The 19050-nt window shown below is 41.6% G+C and overlaps 1 protein-coding gene across 1 annotated transcript; it reads left to right on the forward strand.

The window, feature by feature from the left end:
* On the forward strand, positions 1 to 15807 carry LOC311049330 (myosin heavy chain, fast skeletal muscle-like; the record flags this gene model as incomplete). The annotated part of the gene is made up of 39 exons (XM_084062883.1): positions 1 to 201; positions 328 to 471; positions 848 to 1004; positions 1093 to 1120; positions 1204 to 1315; positions 1400 to 1492; positions 1603 to 1666; positions 1764 to 1862; positions 1961 to 2064; positions 2210 to 2348; positions 2522 to 2640; positions 2817 to 2966; positions 3484 to 3654; positions 3925 to 4231; positions 4377 to 4450; positions 4580 to 4667; positions 4851 to 4968; positions 5052 to 5175; positions 5279 to 5415; positions 5514 to 5769; positions 6235 to 6477; positions 6562 to 6738; positions 6822 to 6967; positions 7456 to 7546; positions 9014 to 9403; positions 9690 to 9816; positions 10073 to 10191; positions 10299 to 10495; positions 10586 to 10769; positions 10867 to 11032; positions 11432 to 11556; positions 11643 to 11951; positions 12058 to 12261; positions 13196 to 13321; positions 13514 to 13684; positions 13827 to 13931; positions 14248 to 14343; positions 14680 to 14811; positions 15698 to 15807. 39 exons carry the CDS (start codon positions 1 to 3, stop codon positions 15713 to 15715), a joined length of 5811 nt encoding a protein of 1936 aa, XP_083919009.1. The 3' UTR covers positions 15716 to 15807.
* Between the last annotated feature and the right edge of the window lie 3243 nt (positions 15808 to 19050).

The following is a 19050-nucleotide window of genomic DNA, read 5'->3' on the forward strand; positions in this document are numbered from 1 at the left end:
ATGGGGGATAAGGAAATGGCGTGTTTTGGCCCTGCGGCCATTTACCTCCGGAAGCCAGAAAGGGAGAGAATTGAGGCCCAGACCATCCCATTCGATGCTAAAACAGCTTACTTTGTGGTTGAACCCAAGGAGATGTACCTCAAGGGTACGCTTCAAAGCAGAGAGGGTGGAAAAGCCACTGTCAATACCCTATGTGGACAAGTAAGTATAGACGACTAACAGAGTCTCCTGCCATCATTATTATGCCAAACAATTATAAATACGGTATTATAAACAAATCTTAATTATGTGAATAATGTTATGTTATGTTATGTCACTGACTGACAGACCCTCACCGTGAAAGAGGATGAGATCCACCCCATGAATCCTCCAAAGTATGATAAAATGGAGGACATGGCCATGATGACCCACCTTAGTGAGCCATCTGTGCTGTATAACCTCAAAGAGCGCTATGCAGCATGGATGATCTATGTGAGTTTTTGGTGGTGCGGGGTGGGAGTGGGAACAGTTGATTTTTCAGTATTGAACATATCTATATTAATCATAATATGTTTTTACACTTGAACTCAAGTAAAAGTATGACTGAGCAACTTTCACTTGTAGTTGAGTAATATTTGATCAGGAGCAGCCTATCTATACTTTGACGCAAGTACTGGGGTTGGGTACTTCATCCATCACGTAAGGTATTTTTCAGTTTATGTATGTCTGATCATGGTACTGTGGGGCCTACTTCCTTCTTCTGATGTTCCAAAATAAATAAATAGTGTCTATTTTAGAGGTAAAGGACAATTATAATTAAATAAATCTGTATGAAAATATAATGCGCACAAATATCCTCTTGTTACAGACCTACTCCGGGCTGTTCTGTGTCACTGTGAACCCCTACAAGTGGCTCCCAGTGTATGATTCTGCGGTCGTGGCAGCATACAGGGGGAGAAAGAGGATTGAGGCTCCTCCACACATCTTCTCTATCTCTGACAATGCCTATCAGTTCATGCTCCAAGGTACTAATTATTTTGTGAGTGACTATGCACACTGAAAGTCTACATGCGAAGAGCACACTACAGTATATCTCGTTTTCCTTCCTTGCAGATAGAGAAAACCAGTCTATCCTTATTACGTAAGTGCCACAGTTAAAAGAACATTGGAATGGTGCGATCAGTATGTTTCAATAATGTGCCCTTTTGATCTTCCTCCCAACAGCGGAGAATCCGGTGCAGGGAAGACTGTGAACACCAAGCGTGTCATTCAGTACTTTGCGACAATCGCAGTGTCAGGACCAAAGAAAACTGATCCAGTCGCTGGCAAGATGCAGGTTGACAAAGCTGAACAGAAACAGGAATGTTAAATCATAACGGCTGTGCATTGCTCATACTTATGTCATAAATATTTTCTCCAGGGGTCACTGGAAGACCAGATCATTGCAGCAAATCCCCTCTTGGAAGCTTATGGAAACGCCAAGACTGTGAGGAATGACAACTCCTCACGTTTTGTAAGCTTTATTTGACTACATTTCGGGATTTATACGCTGATGTGGTAACATTTATGATTGAACAAATACAAATTCTCACTACTTAAAATTTTCAATCCGTCTCTTGATAGGGAAAGTTTATCAGAATTCACTTTGGAACAACTGGAAAGTTGGCCTCTGCAGATATTGAAACATGTAAGATATTTTTCTGACAGTCCATTCAGTATAGTCCATGATTACTATCCATACTCAGTCACTAAACTGTGCTTCTCATGGCTTAAATTCCCTACAGATTTACTGGAGAAGTCTAGAGTGACGTTCCAGTTGTCTGCTGAGAGAAGCTACCATATCTTCTATCAGCTCATGACTGGCCACAAACCTGAGCTTATAGGTGGGAAATAAGTCGATGTTAATGTAAATGGTGTTATTTTTTTCTTTTGTAAGTGGGCAGTAATGTAAAATTATTGTTTGTACATTACATATTTTCAGAAGCTCTTCTGATCACCACCAATCCATATGACTACCATATGATCAGTCAGGGGGAAATCACTGTCAAGAGTATCAATGACATTGAGGAGTTCATGGCCACTGATGTATGTCGCTCTCCACACATCTATAGCTAACACAGACTATTATTAGGATTATACAATAGGCTCACCTATCATGTGAATGCAATGTATACTGTAGGCTATAAGATCTTATGTTGGGCGACTGATTCATGATAACTTTATATCTCAGGCGGCAATCGACATCTTGGGCTTCACTGCAGATGAGAAGATTGGCATCTACAAGCTGACTGGCGCTGTGATGCATCATGGGAGCATGAAGTTCAAGCAGAAACAGCGTGAGGAGCAGGCTGAACCAGACGGCACTGAGGGTATGAAACCTATAGAGCCTCAAGCTGCATTGTCATATCTTTCGTATGAAACTTACAGAACCATGAGTTGCAGTGGCATATTTTTCTCACATGGACAAAGACTTGGGGATCATATCTACAGTAGATGCATTTGCCTGTTGTAGATTTAAAACAAAATGTCTGTCATTTTTTAGTGGCAGACAAAATTGCCTATCTGATGGGCCTGAACTCCGCTGACGTGCTCAAAGCACTGTGCTACCCCAGAGTAAAGGTTGGAAATGAGTTTGTGACCAAAGGCCAAACTGTGCCTCAGGTACTAGATGCCACCATATACCGTAAATGAAAAGCAAATGATTCCCAGTGAACACATACTGCACAAAATTCGGTCTGCTTTCATCTTTAAATATCAAGGAGACATATTTATAAAAAATAAATAATATATATATATACTGTATAATTATTTTTTTATGTTATCTATTTTTATGTTAGGTTCACAACGCAACCATGGCTCTCTGCAAGTCTGTCTATGAGAAAATGTTCTTGTGGATGGTCGTCAGAATCAATGAGATGCTGGATACTAAACAGCCCAGAAGCTTTTTCATTGGTGTGCTGGATATTGCTGGGTTTGAAATCTTTGACGTAAGTATGGAAGGGAAAGGGAGACCTTTGTTAGTCCCGTGGAGGGACATTCTATTAAATTCTTCACCCAACCGATGGCTGCTCAGATGGTTATGATGAGCGCCCGGTAGGTTGGCAGGAGCAGTATACAGTAGGGGTTACGTGTCTTGCTCAGGGACACTTTGACACGTAGGCTGGGGCCAGCTAGGAGGCGAAACGGTGACCTTCTGATTAACAGACGGCCTCTCTACCCACTAAGCAACAGCCGTCCAAGTATGTTAATGCTATAAGGTTTCTGGCAGATTCATGATTTAGGACAAAGTTGACAGACATTTTCTCAAGATCAGGTCGGCATGAGGAAGCCCTTGACGAAAGGTTAGGATGTGTGATTCTATGAGAAAAATGCTAGTTATATCTTATTTTAAGTGTATATATCCACCATAAGAGTTAAATTATAATTAGCCTACATTTTCCTCTAAGTGTGACTGAATCAGCTTACAGTTATTTTACCCTGCATATTTCTTTTCTCTTTATGTAGTATAACAGCCTGGAGCAGCTGTGCATCAACTTCACCAATGAGAAACTGCAACAGTTCTTCAACCACCACATGTTTGTCCTGGAACAGGAAGAGTACAAGAAAGAGGGGATTGAATGGACGTTCATTGACTTCGGTATGGATCTGGCTGCCTGTATTGAACTGATAGAAAAGGTACGCAATCTTTTATGGCAATGAACATTTTCATTGAAACCTGTGCACTTAAATGCAATTAAGGTGGATACTGTACGTACAAAACTGTTACTTTTCAGGATTCAAATTAAAAAACAGCAAAATGAGTAGATCTACAAGCTTGTGGATCTGGTACTTTTGATGCTTTTGTGTGACACTGTAGTATGATCAAGTAAGGCATTCATTTACAAAAAAAAATAATATGGAGATAATAAGTTTCTGCCCGACAGCGACGATATATGTTTTTTTCAGCCAATGGGCATCTTCTCCATCCTTGAAGAGGAGTGCATGTTCCCAAAGGCTTCAGACACCACCTTCAAGAACAAGCTCAATGACCAGCATCTGGGTAAAACTGCAGCCTTCCAGAAGCCAAAAGCTGTCAAAGGCAAGGCTGAGGCTCATTTCTCCCTGGTCCACTATGCTGGCACGGTGGATTACAACATCACAGGCTGGCTCGACAAGAACAAAGACCCGCTGAATGACTCAGTTATTCAGCTCTACCAGAAGTCCTCAGTCAAGCTGCTGGCCCTTCTCTATGCCTCACACGCTGCAGCAGAAGGTACAAGTCAACAGCAGTTTTATTTGTTTATTTATCTATTGTGTCCTGTATTATATTTGTACATTTCTTGGGTAGATGGAACACCATTAAAAAAGCAAGTTATGTTAGTTCGAGTTGATAATTCATTCTAACGTCTTCTTTACAGCTGAAGGTGGCAAGAAAGCTGGCGGCAAAAAGCAAAAGGGAGGCTCTTTTCAGACCGTGTCTGCTCTTTTCAGGGTCAGTTCACCAATGTTTGGGGTTTTATCCACTATATTTAGTTATTATTGTACTATACAGTACTGTATACAGTATATCTTCTAAAGATACAAGAAGTAAACCTAACTAATTTGAAATGTAATATTCCAGGAGAACTTGGGCAAGCTGATGACCAACTTAAGATGCACTCATCCTCACTTTGTACGTTGCTTGATTCCCAATGAATCAAAGACTCCGGGTAAGCCTCATTCCAACACTAAAATTCATGTTCACCAACACTTGCATTTCAGTACAATATAGAATCAAGCTTCACATTTAAGTCTTCAAGGTTTCTCGTGGGATATCTTGGTCATCCAACAACAGGTTGTGTTAATGCTGTTAAAGCCACAGTCTGTGAAGAATGTTTTATGATACATTTTAGGGCTTATGGAGAACTTCCTGGTGATCCATCAGCTGAGGTGTAATGGTGTACTGGAAGGCATCAGAATCTGCAGAAAGGGTTTTCCCAGCAGAATCCTCTATGGAGACTTCAAGCAGAGGTACAGTATACAAATGCTAAGATTGTTTTTTTGGCGAGCTTGTGATTAGTTATTCCTCACAAATCCATTAACTCCTCAATTAGATACAAAGTATTGAATGCCACTGTCATACCTGAGGGACACTTCATTGACAACAAGAAGGCCTCGGAGAAGCTACTGGGATCAATCGATGTTGACCACACTCAGTACAAGTTTGGTCACACAAAGGTAATGTTTCTGATTTATGGCTGTCGACAGTTATAGTGAACATCAGAGCTGTCTTTGTTCAAAGTGAAAAACAATCAAAAAACTAAGTAATATGGTGTTTTAGGTCTTCTTTAAAGCTGGTCTACTAGGTCAGTTGGAGGAGATGCGTGATGATAAACTTGCAACCCTAGTGACCCTGACACAGGCCCTCTGCAGAGGATACATCAAGAGAAAAGAGTTGGACAACATGGCAGCAACGAGGTAGACGCTTTAATTCAGTGGTATTAGTAATAATATACTATAATGCTACCCAATAGAACTGTCAAAATTGATCTGCCACCTTTGACTTTTATCAACAGGGAAGCTATCGATTCCATCCAATACAACATCCGCTCATTTATGCATGTCAAAACGTGGCCATGGATGAAGCTGTACTTTAAAATAAAGCCTCTTCTGAAGAGCGCTGAGACTGAAAAGGAGATGGCCAAAATGAAGGAAGAATTTGAAAAAACAAAGACCGATTTTTCTAAGACGCTGGCCAAGAAGAAAGAGCTTGAAGAAAAGATGGTTTCCCTGTTGCAAGAAAATAGGGATCTGAAGCTTCAAATTCAATCAGTGAGTCAAACTGATGGAGGCGATGGAAGCACTTATCAAAGTTAAAAACGCAGAAAAAAATGAAAAATTGATTAACCACTTAAGCCTTGTATTATAATTCATTGTACAATGATGACACTTTTTTTTGGGTACATTTTTAGAAAACAGCCAATGTATAAGCTCACAAGCTTGTACATCTGGTATTTTCACATATCTTTTTATTAAGCATTTATTACTCGTAATAGAAGCAGAACAAAACATGTGATTAATAATCGTCAAATGTAGATTTGAAGTCATATCGCCCAATCCTAGCTAGTAGGATCGTTGCAGGGCCAAGAATGAGTTAAACACAGAATCAGATTTACAATCTTCAAGTGCTTACAGTATCTCTCGTAACCTATCCTAAAATTCAAAACTGAAATTAGTTTGTAAATTATCTATTAGAATAATTAATAATTGAGCCGAACTGCCTAATTTTACTTCCAGGAAGGTGATACTCTTTCTGATGCAGAAGAGAGGTGTGAGGGGCTCATTAAAGGAAAAATCCAGCTCGAGGCGAAGCTCAAAGAGACGTCTGAGAGACTGGAAGATGAGGAGGAAGTGAACGCTGAGCTGACTGTCAAAAAGAGAAAACTGGAGGATGAGTGTTCTGAGTTGAAGAAAGACATTGATGACTTGGAGCTCACCTTGGCCAAAGTGGAAAAGGAGAAACATGCTACAGAGAATAAGGTTAGAAAGAGGATCTTTTGATGTATTACTGCTACCTGTACACGAAAACACTGTGCTGATTTAAAATGATATACAATTGTTTAGGTCAAAAACCTTACAGAGGAAATGTCTTCTCAAGATGAAATCATTGCCACATTGAGCAAGGAGAAGAAAGGCCTCCAAGAAGCTCATCAGCAGACACTTGATGACCTCCAGGCAGAGGAGGACAAAGTCAACACTCTGACCAAGGCCAAGGTCAAGCTGGAACAGCAAATGGATGATGTAAGAACGGCCATTCTGTGAGGTGAATTCAATGTCCTGAAAAGGAACAACAAGAAAACAATGTTCTTTCTCTGTTATAACAGCTGGAGGGTTCTTTGGAACAAGAGAAGAAGCTTCGAATGGACCTGGAGAGATCCAAGAGGAAGCTTGAAGGAGATCTGAAACTGTCTCAAGAAACCATAATGGATCTGGAGAATGAGAAGCAGCAGTCTGATGAGAAAATCAAGAAGTGAGTGAATATTCACCTGTAACATCATACAAGGAAAATATGTTCAATGTTAAAATCACTTTGAATGAAAATCTATTACTGAAAAGTGCTAGAGAGCAATTTCAGAATAATGATTAATAGTGTCTGATTATGTGGATCTCGTGATCTGCATGGGAATGGCATGGCTTCATGTGGATCTGCAGACTTCATGTAGCCAGCCTGTGTATGTCAATAATCTATTAAATCAGTTGTCTTTGAGGTAACTATGACAAAGGACTTTGGGAAAGGTTTTAGCCTGATCCAAGCCCAATTGAAGTTAAATATCCACACACACACACACACACACACACACACACACACACACACACACACACACACACACACACACACACACACACACACACACACACACACACACACACACACACACACACACACACTCTCTTATAGATGGCAAGCCTCAAAGTTGGCCTATATGAACTTGTTTATCACCGCCCGGCCCTTTGCAGGAAGGACTTTGAAATGAGCCAGCTTCATGGAAAGATTGAGGATGAGCAAGTACTCTCTGCCCAGCTTCAGAAAAAGATCAAAGAACTTCAGGTTTGATGTTTTTTCTTGTTTTTGTTTTTGTTCATTTTCTATTTTTGGGGCGGTGTAACCGCCCCCTATAAGTGAGGTTTGGACACTGACCAATCCTGCACCGTGATTGGCCAAAGTCTACAACGCAGTCTACAACGCTAACCCTTCCACAGTCAATGCAAATCTATACTTTTGCAAAGTCAGCCAATCACATTACAGCTAGTGTCATCACCACTAGCTGTAATGTGATTGGCTGACTTTGCAAATTCAGGACTGTGATTGGCTAGCGAAACACATGACACATGTGCAGCCCTATGAATAGCAGTATGGACTTAAGTGAATCATTTCCATCACTGTGATGACCACTGTGACCACACCGCCCACTTCACACTGGGTGTGATTTTTTTGGGGCGGTGTAGCCGCCCCCTATAAGTGAGTTTTGGACACCGACCAAAAGATTTGTATACCCCCTAACCCTGCCATTGTTAATGCAAATCGATACCTTTACAAAGTCAGCCAATCACATTACAGCTAGTGTCATCACCACTTACTGTAATGTGATTGGCTGACTTTGCAAATTCAGGACTGTGATTGGCTAGCGAAACACATGACACATGTGCAGCCCTATGAATAGCAGTATGGACTTTAAAAAAAGTCCTTTATCCTTTTTTTAAAGTGAGTCATGTTGTGATGACCACACACCGCCCACTTCACACTGGGTGTGATTTTTTTGGGGCGGTGTAGCCGCCCCCTATAAGTGAGTTTTGGACACCGACCAAAAGATTTGTATACCCCCTAACCCTGCCATTGTTAATGCAAATCGATACCTTTACAAAGTCAGCCAATCACATTACAGCTAGTGTCATCACCACTTACTGTAATGTGATTGGCTGACTTTGCAAATTCAGGACTGTGATTGGCTAGCGAAACACATGACACATGTGCAGCCCTATGAATAGCAGTATGGACTTTAAAAAAAGTCCTTTATCCTTTTTTTAAAGTGAGTCATGTTGTGATGACCACACACCGCCCACTTCACACTGGGTGTGATTTTTGGGGCGGTGTAGCCGCCCCCTATAAGTGAGTTTTGGACACCGACCAAAAGATTTGTATACCCCCTAACCCTGCCATTGTTAATGCAAATCGATACTTTTGCAAAGTCAGCCAATCACATTACAGCTAGTGTCATCACCACTTACTGTAATGTGATTGGCTGACTTTGCAAATTCAGGACTGTGATTGGCTAGCGAAACACATGACACATGTGCAGCCCTATGAATAGCAGTATGGACTTTAAAAAAAGTCATTTATCCTTTTTTTAAAGTGAGTCATGTTGTGATGACCACACACCGCCCACTTCACACTGGGTGTGATTTTTAATAAAGATGTAAAGAATCTATTCTGTTCGATGGCCCTCGCATACAATACTTAGAAACACTGATAGGATAAACTGAAATCAAATGCAATTCTCACAATAACACATTTTAGGCTCGTATTGAAGAGCTAGAGGAGGAGATTGAGGCTGAGCGTGCGGCTCGGGCCAAGGTGGAGAAACAGAGGTCAGATCTCTCCAGGGAACTTGAGGAGATCAGTGAGAGGTTGGAGGAGGCAGGGGGAGCAACATCTGCTCAGATTGAGATGAACAAGAAGCGTGAGAGTGAGTTACAGAAGCTGCGTCGTGACCTTGAAGAGTCCACCCTGCACCATGAGGCCACCTCTGCAGCTCTCCGTAAGAAACAGGCTGACAGTGTGGCTGAACTGGGAGAGCAGATTGACAACCTGCAGCGTGTCAAACAGAAACTGGAGAAGGAGAAGAGTGAATACAAGATGGAGGTCGACGATCTTTCAAGCAACATGGAGGCTGTTGCCAAATCCAAGGTAAAGAGAGTAAATCAATTGGTCACAAACTAAATGAAGAGGTTGCACTTAGTAAAGTGCATACATCAATGCTATGCTATTGTCAAGATATGCTATTTTCAGCATGCCAATGTTAATTCACACCAATTGTACAGGTATTTTGTATAGACATAGATAGATAATAGATTTTGTATGATTACTACATTTCAAAAATGTCTGTAGCATGATAAAACACTTCACTTCCTCCTTTAATGTATCATCTCAGATCATCTTACATACTCTTAAATAACCTACTTTACATTTTCAGGCTAATCTTGAGAAAATGTGCCGCACCCTTGAAGATCAACTGAGTGAACTCAAGTCCAAACATGATGAACATGTAAGACAACTGAGTGACGTAGGGATGCAAAGGGCAAGACTGCAAACAGAAAATGGTGAGAAATATGTAGGCTTTGTCTCTCTGTTATACTACACTAAGATAAAATTGCTTCCAGGTCAAGCACTTTATCAAGGACTGGTTTATCATTCTGCCTTTCCCTAAAAGTACCCCTGAAGTTCTTTTAAAGATTTGCTGTAGTCAAACTTTTTTTTTAAATTTGTTGTCAGAGGTGCAACACTAAACTAGTATGCTAAGCTTTACCTAGTCTTTAGTGGTACTGAATGTTGTTACATCTACAAATTCCCTCTTAGGTGAAATTAGTCGTCAGCTGGAAGAGAAAGCAGCCCTTATTTCCCAGCTGACAAGAGGCAAGGTCGCTTACACTCAGCAGATTGAGGAGCTGAAGAGGCACATAGAGGAGGAAGTTAAAGTACAGTATGAGTTTTGTATCAATACAGCATTGTAGTATAAAATGACTGAACAACTCAACTTTTAGTTTTAATAAAATAATTGTTTATTTGTGCGTTTCTTTGAAAGGCCAAGAATGCCCTGGCCCACTCTGTCCAGTCCTCTCGTCATGATTGTGATCTGCTCAGAGAGCAGTATGAGGAGGAACAGGAGGCTAAATCTGAGCTGCAGCGGGCAATGTCCAAGGCCAACAGTGAGGTGGCTCAGTGGAGGAGTAGATATGAGACTGATGCTATCCAACGCACAGAGGAGCTTGAGGAAGCAAAGTAACGACTGATGCAAACATTTCACTTCATGGAATATGACTTAATCCAAAGTAAACCAGTGTTTTGACGTAAACCTTTTTGTCTTTACAGGAAAAAGCTTGCTCAGCGTCTTCAGGATGCTGAGGAATCTATTGAGGCCGTGAATGCAAAGTGTGCCTCTCTGGAAAAGACCAAACAGAGACTGCAGGGTGAGGTGGAGGACCTCATGATTGATGTGGAAAGAGCTAATGCTCTGGCTGCTAACCTTGACAAGAAGCAGAGGAACTTTGACAAGGTTAGATTTTCATTTAGGCCGTGTATGCAATGCACTGGAAAAGGTAGCCCTTGAGAGACAGAAGAGAGAACACTCTTTCTTGTTGGTGGTTTTCCAGGTTATTGCAGAGTGGAAGCAAAAGTATGAGGAGAGCCAAGCAGAGCTGGAGGGATCTCTGAAAGAGGCTCGTTCTCTCAGCACTGAGGTCTTCAAGATGAAGAATTCATATGAAGAAGCTTTGGACCAGCTTGATACCCTGAAGAGAGAGAACAAGAACCTGCAACGTAAACAAACTTTTGAATACGGTCCATGGTCAAACAGCTAATAACTTCCTGACTCTGCATTATTGCTATGCATCGCTTTGACAACGCATTTAAACTTGTAGCACCAGAGCATGTTCTTCCACTAAGATTGTATTAATATTCAGGGCATTACCGTATTTGAATGCTTTACCATGAGATTAGTTGAAAGGACTGAGTGATGCCATCCAGTCCATGAAACAGCTTTATTAGCATGTGTGCATCATTGTAAACAAACTTCATTATATACATCATATAAAATGCATGTGAAAGTGTAATATTTTACAGGTACTGTGAAACTGAAATAATCACCAAAAGCGTGAGCATTATAACTGATTCAGTTACCAGCTCGTGAAATAACAATGGATATCCTGTTTCTTAAAGAGGAGATTGGTGACCTAACCGAGCAAATCGGTGAGACCGGAAAAACCATACATGAACTGGAGAAAATCAAGAAGACTGTTGAGACCGAGAAGTCAGAACTCCAGACTTCACTTGAGGAGGCAGAGGTATGGTCTAACAACACTTATGAAATAGTACTACAGTACATTAGCACCTACTATTGGAGTCACATCTCATATTGCATTTTGTCAAGGCTACACTGGAGCATGAGGAATCCAAGATTCTCCGTACTCAGCTGGAGCTCACGCAGCTGAAAGGTGAAGTAGACAGGAAAGTGTCTGAGAAGGAGGAGGAGATCGAGCAGATAAAGCGGAACAGCCAGAGAGTGATAGAGACGATGCAGAGCACTCTGGATGCTGAGATCAGGAGCAGGAACGATGCCTTAAGGGTCAAGAAGAAGATGGAGGGTGACCTCAATGAGATGGAGGTTCAGCTGAGCCACGCCAACCGAGTGGCTGTCGAGGCTCAGAAACAGCTGAGAAACATCCAGAGCCAACTGAAGGTACAGAAGAACCTTCTTCTGAATTTGAAGTATAGTAGAATCCTGAAATGATTAATTTGCATTTTCACTTATTTTTCTTTCTATCCATCTTTTATTAACACCTCAGGATGCTCATCTGCACCTTGACGACGCCTTGAGAGGACAGGAAGACATGAAGGAGCAGGTTGTCCTGGTGGAACGCAGGAACAACCTGATGCTGGCTGAGATTGAGGAGCTGAGAGTTGCTCTGGAGCAGGCAGAGAGAGGCCGCAAAGTGGCTGAACAGGAGCTGGTTGATGCCAGTGAGCGTGCGGGGCTGCTGCACTCACAGGTAAACAGGAGTATACCACAACGATATACTATATACCCAGATATACCATATCTAAGAAGGCAAACTAGAGGTGTGCATCGTTGAGCTACTTAAGCATCCTGTGGTGGACAAATCTGCAGATTTAAGTAGATATAAATGTATACAGATTTTTTTTTGTGTCCAGCCCACATGGACTTACAGTATAGTCTCATTATTGTCTCCGCCAGTTATTGTCTTCGCCAGGCCGAAGGCGTGGCCGAGACTATGTTTTCGCCCCTGTCCATCCGTCCTTGTGTGTGTGTGTGCGTGTGTGTGTGTGTTTGTGTGTGTCGCCGTCTGTCTGTGAACAGCTAATCTCCTGTTATAGCGCCATCAGGAGGCCGATTTTTGGTAAACACATTTTTTGATATTAGTCTTGCAGATTTTGTCCAAACATCACACAAATCGGTGCACATTATCTCTAAGTCATGTGATCAAGAAGGGTCCTTCAGATTTTTTCATATTCCATCCAGATTGGCTAAGATTGGTTTCCAAAGTTTACAGGGGTGGCCCCAAATCATGAACGCATGAAGCGTTGAACTTTGAACGCACATTCCCTCTAAGCCAAGGAAGAAATGCTATCCTACATTTTTCAAATCGGCCTCGCTATAAGAGGCAGAGTCATGTTATAAAGGAGGCTGTTTTTTGGCAAAACTCAGATTTTGTCATTTTGACGGATGTGTATTCCATCCTGATTGACTAAGATTGGCTTCCAAAGTTTGCAGGAGTGCCCCGTTTTGAACAAAATGCCTCAAATCATGAACACAGCGTCCGGTTGCCGTGAAACATTGCTGGCCCCACAACAAGCTACCTGCCCTGGCGGAGACCTGTGCTCCGAGGAGCACGTTTTCTAGTTATAGTTTTGTGTTTCTTCACGGCTCAACAAAAAATAAACAGATTCTAATCATCTGTTTAGAATACCAGCCTCCTCAACACTAAGAAGAAGCTGGAAGCTGATCTTATACAGATCCAAGGAGAAGTAGAAGACACTGTCCACGAAGCAAGGAATGCAGAAGAAAAGGCCAAGAGAGCGATCACTGATGTGAGTCCTCGTCTCCCTGTTATATATCAAAGTGGAAAATAGAGTTATGTGTAAGCGTATAATTAATCACCCACCCATTTTGGACATAACAAAACACTGTGTTAGGCTAAAGTATCTTCCAAATCAGATGTTTTGCTGAGTGTGAGCCATAGAAGAATAGCTATTATCCACCACTTCTATGCAAAATTCCAGGCTGCCATGATGGCCGAGGAGCTGAAGAAGGAGCAGGACACCAGCTCTCACCTGGAGAGGATGAAGAGGAACCTGGAGGTCTCCGTCAAGGACCTGCAGCACCGTCTGGAGGAGGCAGAGAACCTGGCCATGAAGGGTGGCAAGAAACAGCTCCAGAAACTGGAGGCTAGGGTGTTTATACCTATATTCTATCAACTAGGGTGTTTATACCTATATTCTAGGGTGTTTACCTGTATTCTTGTCAGTTTACACAAATATCAGCTGCGCTGTGACATTTGCAGATTTTAAACGCATGCTTTTGTTTTCGTTTCAGGTTCGTGAACTAGAGGGCGAGGTTGATTCTGAACTGAGACATGCAGTTGAGGCCATCAAATGTGTCCGCAAATCTGAGAGGAAATTGAAGGAGCTCACTTATCAGGTATTTTATAGTTTTGGACATGATTATATACATATATACTGTATGCTGTCGTACACTATTTTATGTTTTTTCGTAAATTATCTTAAAGCCATTCTTCGTCATACTACGGTGTCACACAAAAGTAGCAAACATAACCGATCTACAAGCTTACAACGCGTTGCAATGCGGCACTTTTTGAGCTTGTAGAATCCTGAAAAGTAACAGTTTTGGACTTACAGTATGAGGTTTCCACCCGACATCGACGATATACAAGATATGACGGTATGAGTAAAGTTATTTTGTAAGATAATATTTTATCATTCCTCATTTACAATAGACAGAGGAGGACAAGAAGAATATCACCGGACTGCAGGATCTGGTCGATAAGCTGCAGTTGAAAATGAAGTCCTACAAGAGACAGGCTGAGGATGCGGTACGTATGGCCGGGCAACATGGACTAAATCAAATATCACAATATTTTTGAACAAATACCTCCATGTTCATATTGTGATAATAATATCATAGTGTAGCGATAATACAAATATTCGTAAAATAGCAACAAAAAAAGCTGATCCACAAACCTCACATCGCCTCACATTGCAACAAGTGTGAGTAAGTGAGTGAAACCAGGTAAAAACACCACTTATCACGACATTACGATATGCCAAATCCAAGACGATATCTAGTCTCGTATCACAATATATATATATATATGTATATCTTATGTAACAATGCAGAGTTTTAACTTGAATCTGGCTTTATTGTGCAGGAGGAGCAGGCCAACACTCACCTGTCCAGGTACAGGAAGGTGCAGAATGAGCTGGAGGAGGCTCAGGAGCGTGCAGACATCGCTGAATCCCAGGTCAACAAGCTGAGGGCCAAGAGTCGTGAGATTGGAAAGGTATATTTTAATTCTGGTCTGATAGGAATCCAAATGAAAGGTAGTGTAGTGCATTGGTTCTCAACCTGTGGGTCGGACCCCACATGATTATGGGGGGAGGGGTGACAATTGAAGGACTTTTAAGACTTTTCAATAAAAAGAGAAAATACCATTACTGCATAGCCGATGCATAGCCGATCTACAAATGGCCGATCTACAAGCTCACAACGCCTCGCTTGGCCTTGTAGATCTGCTATTTTCACAACATTTATCTGTGGAACGGAGTCAAACTAAATGTAATGCCTCAACTCCTACATTCCAAGTGCTTTTCAGGGTGGGGGGTCCCCAGTTCAAATATGATTCTTTTGGGGGGTCGCAGCCTGAAAAGGTTGAGAACCAGTGGTGTTCGTTGCTATAAAGTGTTTGTTCAATAAGATGGGTCTCCTTGTCTGAGTCCAGCTCTTTAAAGGCATAGTTTGTAACTTTGCCCTGTGTTTACATACCAAAACAATATAGTTGTTCAATATAATATACGTTTTTGACCCATCATTTCCCTCTATACCAGCGGCCACTGGAGTAGTGTGGTGTTTACCTAGGTGCGCTCTCACTGTATTTCTGTGTTCTCACTGTTTGTTTTGGTAGACAGGGATGTTTTTGGGCAACCAAAACAAACCGTGAACACACAAAGTCAAAACACAACGAGGGGGCAATGTGTTTCTGCAGGTAAACACCACCACACTACGCCCGTGGCTGATAACTGCTGGTATAGAGTGAAATGATGGGTAAACAAAACATATTTATTCTTTTGTTATGTAAAGACAGGGCAAAATGACATACTATGCCAAAAAAAATAATTAATGTAGGACTAAACTTTGACCATTTGTTCTCTCTTGTTTTGTCATTCTAGGGCAAGGATGCAGAGTGAGAACCAAATCCATATGATATTGCAACAAGGATCATACAATATGAATGTCTTGTTACATGTTAGAGTGAAAACTGAGGTCAATAAAAGTAGATAGTTCACTGCATCTCGTGTCTGTGTCATGTACGTATATGCTACAATGCAATGCCAGTCAGATCATTTCTCATTCATGACTTCTTATTGGCTATAATTCACTTTTGCAATATACTTCTTGTTACTTGTGTTCATCAGCTACTATGCACGTTGATGCGCTTGTGTATGCAAACAAACACCAAAACAAATAGCATAAGCATTAGGCTAATGTCCCTGTGGAAACAGTTTTTTATTAAAATGGCTTACACAAAATGCCCAGAAATAAATGAAACAGCTGGCAGACGTTACCTCGCTTTATCCTGTGCAGTCACAGGGGAATCACTTGGACTTTATGTACATCTGAAAGCATGATTAAAGAGTCAGCACCACAAATTAACTTGAAAAAATGATGACACAGATCTCTCAAGTACCCCCTAAATATATAAACATACATTTTTGATCATAATTACAGTATATGAACAGACATAGGCACATTTGAAGTTAATAACTAAAATAAATAAATAAATATATATATATATATATATATATATACTAGAAGTTCGGGCCGCTATGCGGCCTGAACGTCTAGCGTGACGCGTCGTTCACTTTGCAGTGCCACCTTACAGGCACCTCACAGTGTGAGAGAGAGTTTTGTGCTCTCCTAAATCCACGGCAGGCTTTGAAAGTACCCACTGCTGTCGTGAGATTACGTCACACTGGCGTTGTGTCCATATTCGGGACGACCGTCTCATCGTGATGTCACGACCGTGATGTCATGCTGTCGTGAGATGACGTCACACTGGCCACATACAACGTACATACATACTGACAACCGACATGGCGCAGGATTCAAATTGTATATATATACTAGAAGTTCGGGCCGTCTAGCGTGACGCGTCGTTCACTTTGCAGTGCCACCTTACAGGCACCTCACAGTGTGAGAGAGAGTTTTGTGCTCTCCTAAATCCACGGCAGGCTTTGAAAGTACCCACTTCAGAAAGAGGTGACGTGCATCACCTCTCCAATGACCAAAACCCACTATGGAAGCCGTCGAACTGGTGCGATCTGACGGCATCCTAGAATTTATAGGTAGGATGTGATGTCATGTGATGTCATGCTGTCGTGAGATTACGTCACACTGGCGTTGTCATCGTGATGTCAGATTACGTCACACCGTCACACTGGCGTCGCATACGGACAACCGACATGGCGCAGGATTCAAATTGTATATATAGATATATATGATTTACTTTTATCATATATATAATATGACAATAATAAAACTAACAATAGGGTGCCTAGTGCGTGCTTGGCCCCCTAAATAAAGCCAGGGATAAAAAAAAACACGGAACTGGCTGACGGAAGTAAAAGTAATTAGTTTTCCCCTATGACAGGAATTATGTAGGGAGCAAATGTGATTGGAATGGGTAAGCAAAAGCAACCCATTTCGTAGCCCCATATAGTACCTCTCCCTCCGCTATGTAGCTCCGAGATGAGGTCCTATATCGTTCTCTGCCGTTCGGCTGAAAAATGTCCGCACATTTGCCACTTTACTAGCTCCGACGGAACCTCTCCCTCCGCTGTATAGCTCCGAGATGAGGTTCCTCGTTAGTTACTGCCGTCTGTTTTCGAAATGGTCGCACGTCGTCCACTTTACATGTTTCTTACCCCTTTCTGCACATCGTATCCAAAAAGTAAAGCATTTCCGCCACTCTCTCAGATGTTTGAAGTTTTAACGCGCCATAAAAGCCATCCAACGGGTTGAAGAAAGTATTTAATTTGCCTCGGTTTTCATCCGGTTACATGGTTTTTAAGACATTGCGCAAGAGTTGCGCCCGTAGAGATAACATTACTTTTGACCCTACTGGTCAAATGTTGAATTGCATCTTCTAATGCAAAATATTATGGAACCGGATGAAAACCGAGGCAAATTAAATACTTTCTTCAACCCGTTGGATAGCTTTTATGGCGCGTTAAAACTTCAAACATCTGAGAGAGTGGCGGAAATGCTTTACTTTTTGGATACGATGTGCAGAAAGGGGTAAGAAACATGTAAAGTGGACGACGTGCGACCATTTCGAAAACAGACGGCAGTAACTAACGAGGGACCTCATCTCGGAGCTATACAGCGTACAGCGGAGGGAGAGGTTCCGTAGGGGCTACCACTTTACATGTTTCTTACCCCTTTCTGCACATCCGATCCAAAAAGTGAAAATATTCTGAAATGATCACAGATGTTTGAAATTTTAACTCACCATAAAATCTAACAAACGAGTTGAAAAAAGCACTTTATTCGCCTCTCTCCTCAGCCGGTTCAATAATATTATGCATTAGAAGATGCAATTCAACATTTGACCAGTAGGGGAATCAGTAATGTTATCTCTATGGGCGCAACTCTTGCGCAATGTCTTAAAAACATGTTACTGGCGGAGGAGAGAGGCGAATAAAGTGCTTTTTTCAACTCGTTTGTTAGATTTTATGGTGAGTTAAAATTTCAAACATCTGTGATCATTTCAGAATACCTTTACTTTTTGGATACGATGTGCAGAAAGGGGTAAGAAACATGTAAAGTGGCAAATGTGCGGACATTTTTCAGCCGAACGGCAGAGAACGATATGGAACCTCATCTCGGAGCTATACAGCGGAGGGTGAGGTTCCGATTGGAGCTACCCATTTCGTAGCTTTTGTCTGTTTGTCATTGTCAGTTGCAGCCAGCTCGCTCAACTTGGTTTGAAGCTTTGTTAGATTTTGTAGCAGCTACAAACGTTGGGTGTATCTTTGCATCTTTGTGTCAATTAAGTGAATAGTGGCCTTCTTTAGCTTTGTAGCTACCAGTGGCAGTGTGTGAACGCAGCATAGAGCCCTCTCAGTGTAAGTTATCTTTAGCTGCTAAGCTAAATGGCTAAGCATGGAGGACGTTACTACACATCAAAACAAACATTGTGGAGACAAATGGCCACCATCCCTGGTCATAATGCTACTTCATGTGTGTAAGATTACCCATGTTATGTTACCTCACCTGCAACAAGACAGTCTGCACTACACTGCTTGCTGCAATGGATTGACTTCCTTGCTTATTGGAGTTTATATGCCCCCTTGTGGCGCGGTGGGGCTATAGCTCTGTATGTGTTGTCTCTTGCAGGAATGGAACACAGTGACTATTTTAGAAGACTACACTATAAAACAATATGACAGAAATAAAATACACATCTGCTATGAACTTGAATATGAATAATTACAGTGCTATTTTTGTTGTTTATTTCATT

This window comes from Gymnoscopelus microlampas, assembly GCF_963454915.1.
Source record: "Gymnoscopelus microlampas genome assembly, chromosome: 7".
Taxonomy (NCBI): domain Eukaryota; kingdom Metazoa; phylum Chordata; class Actinopteri; order Myctophiformes; family Myctophidae; genus Gymnoscopelus; species Gymnoscopelus microlampas.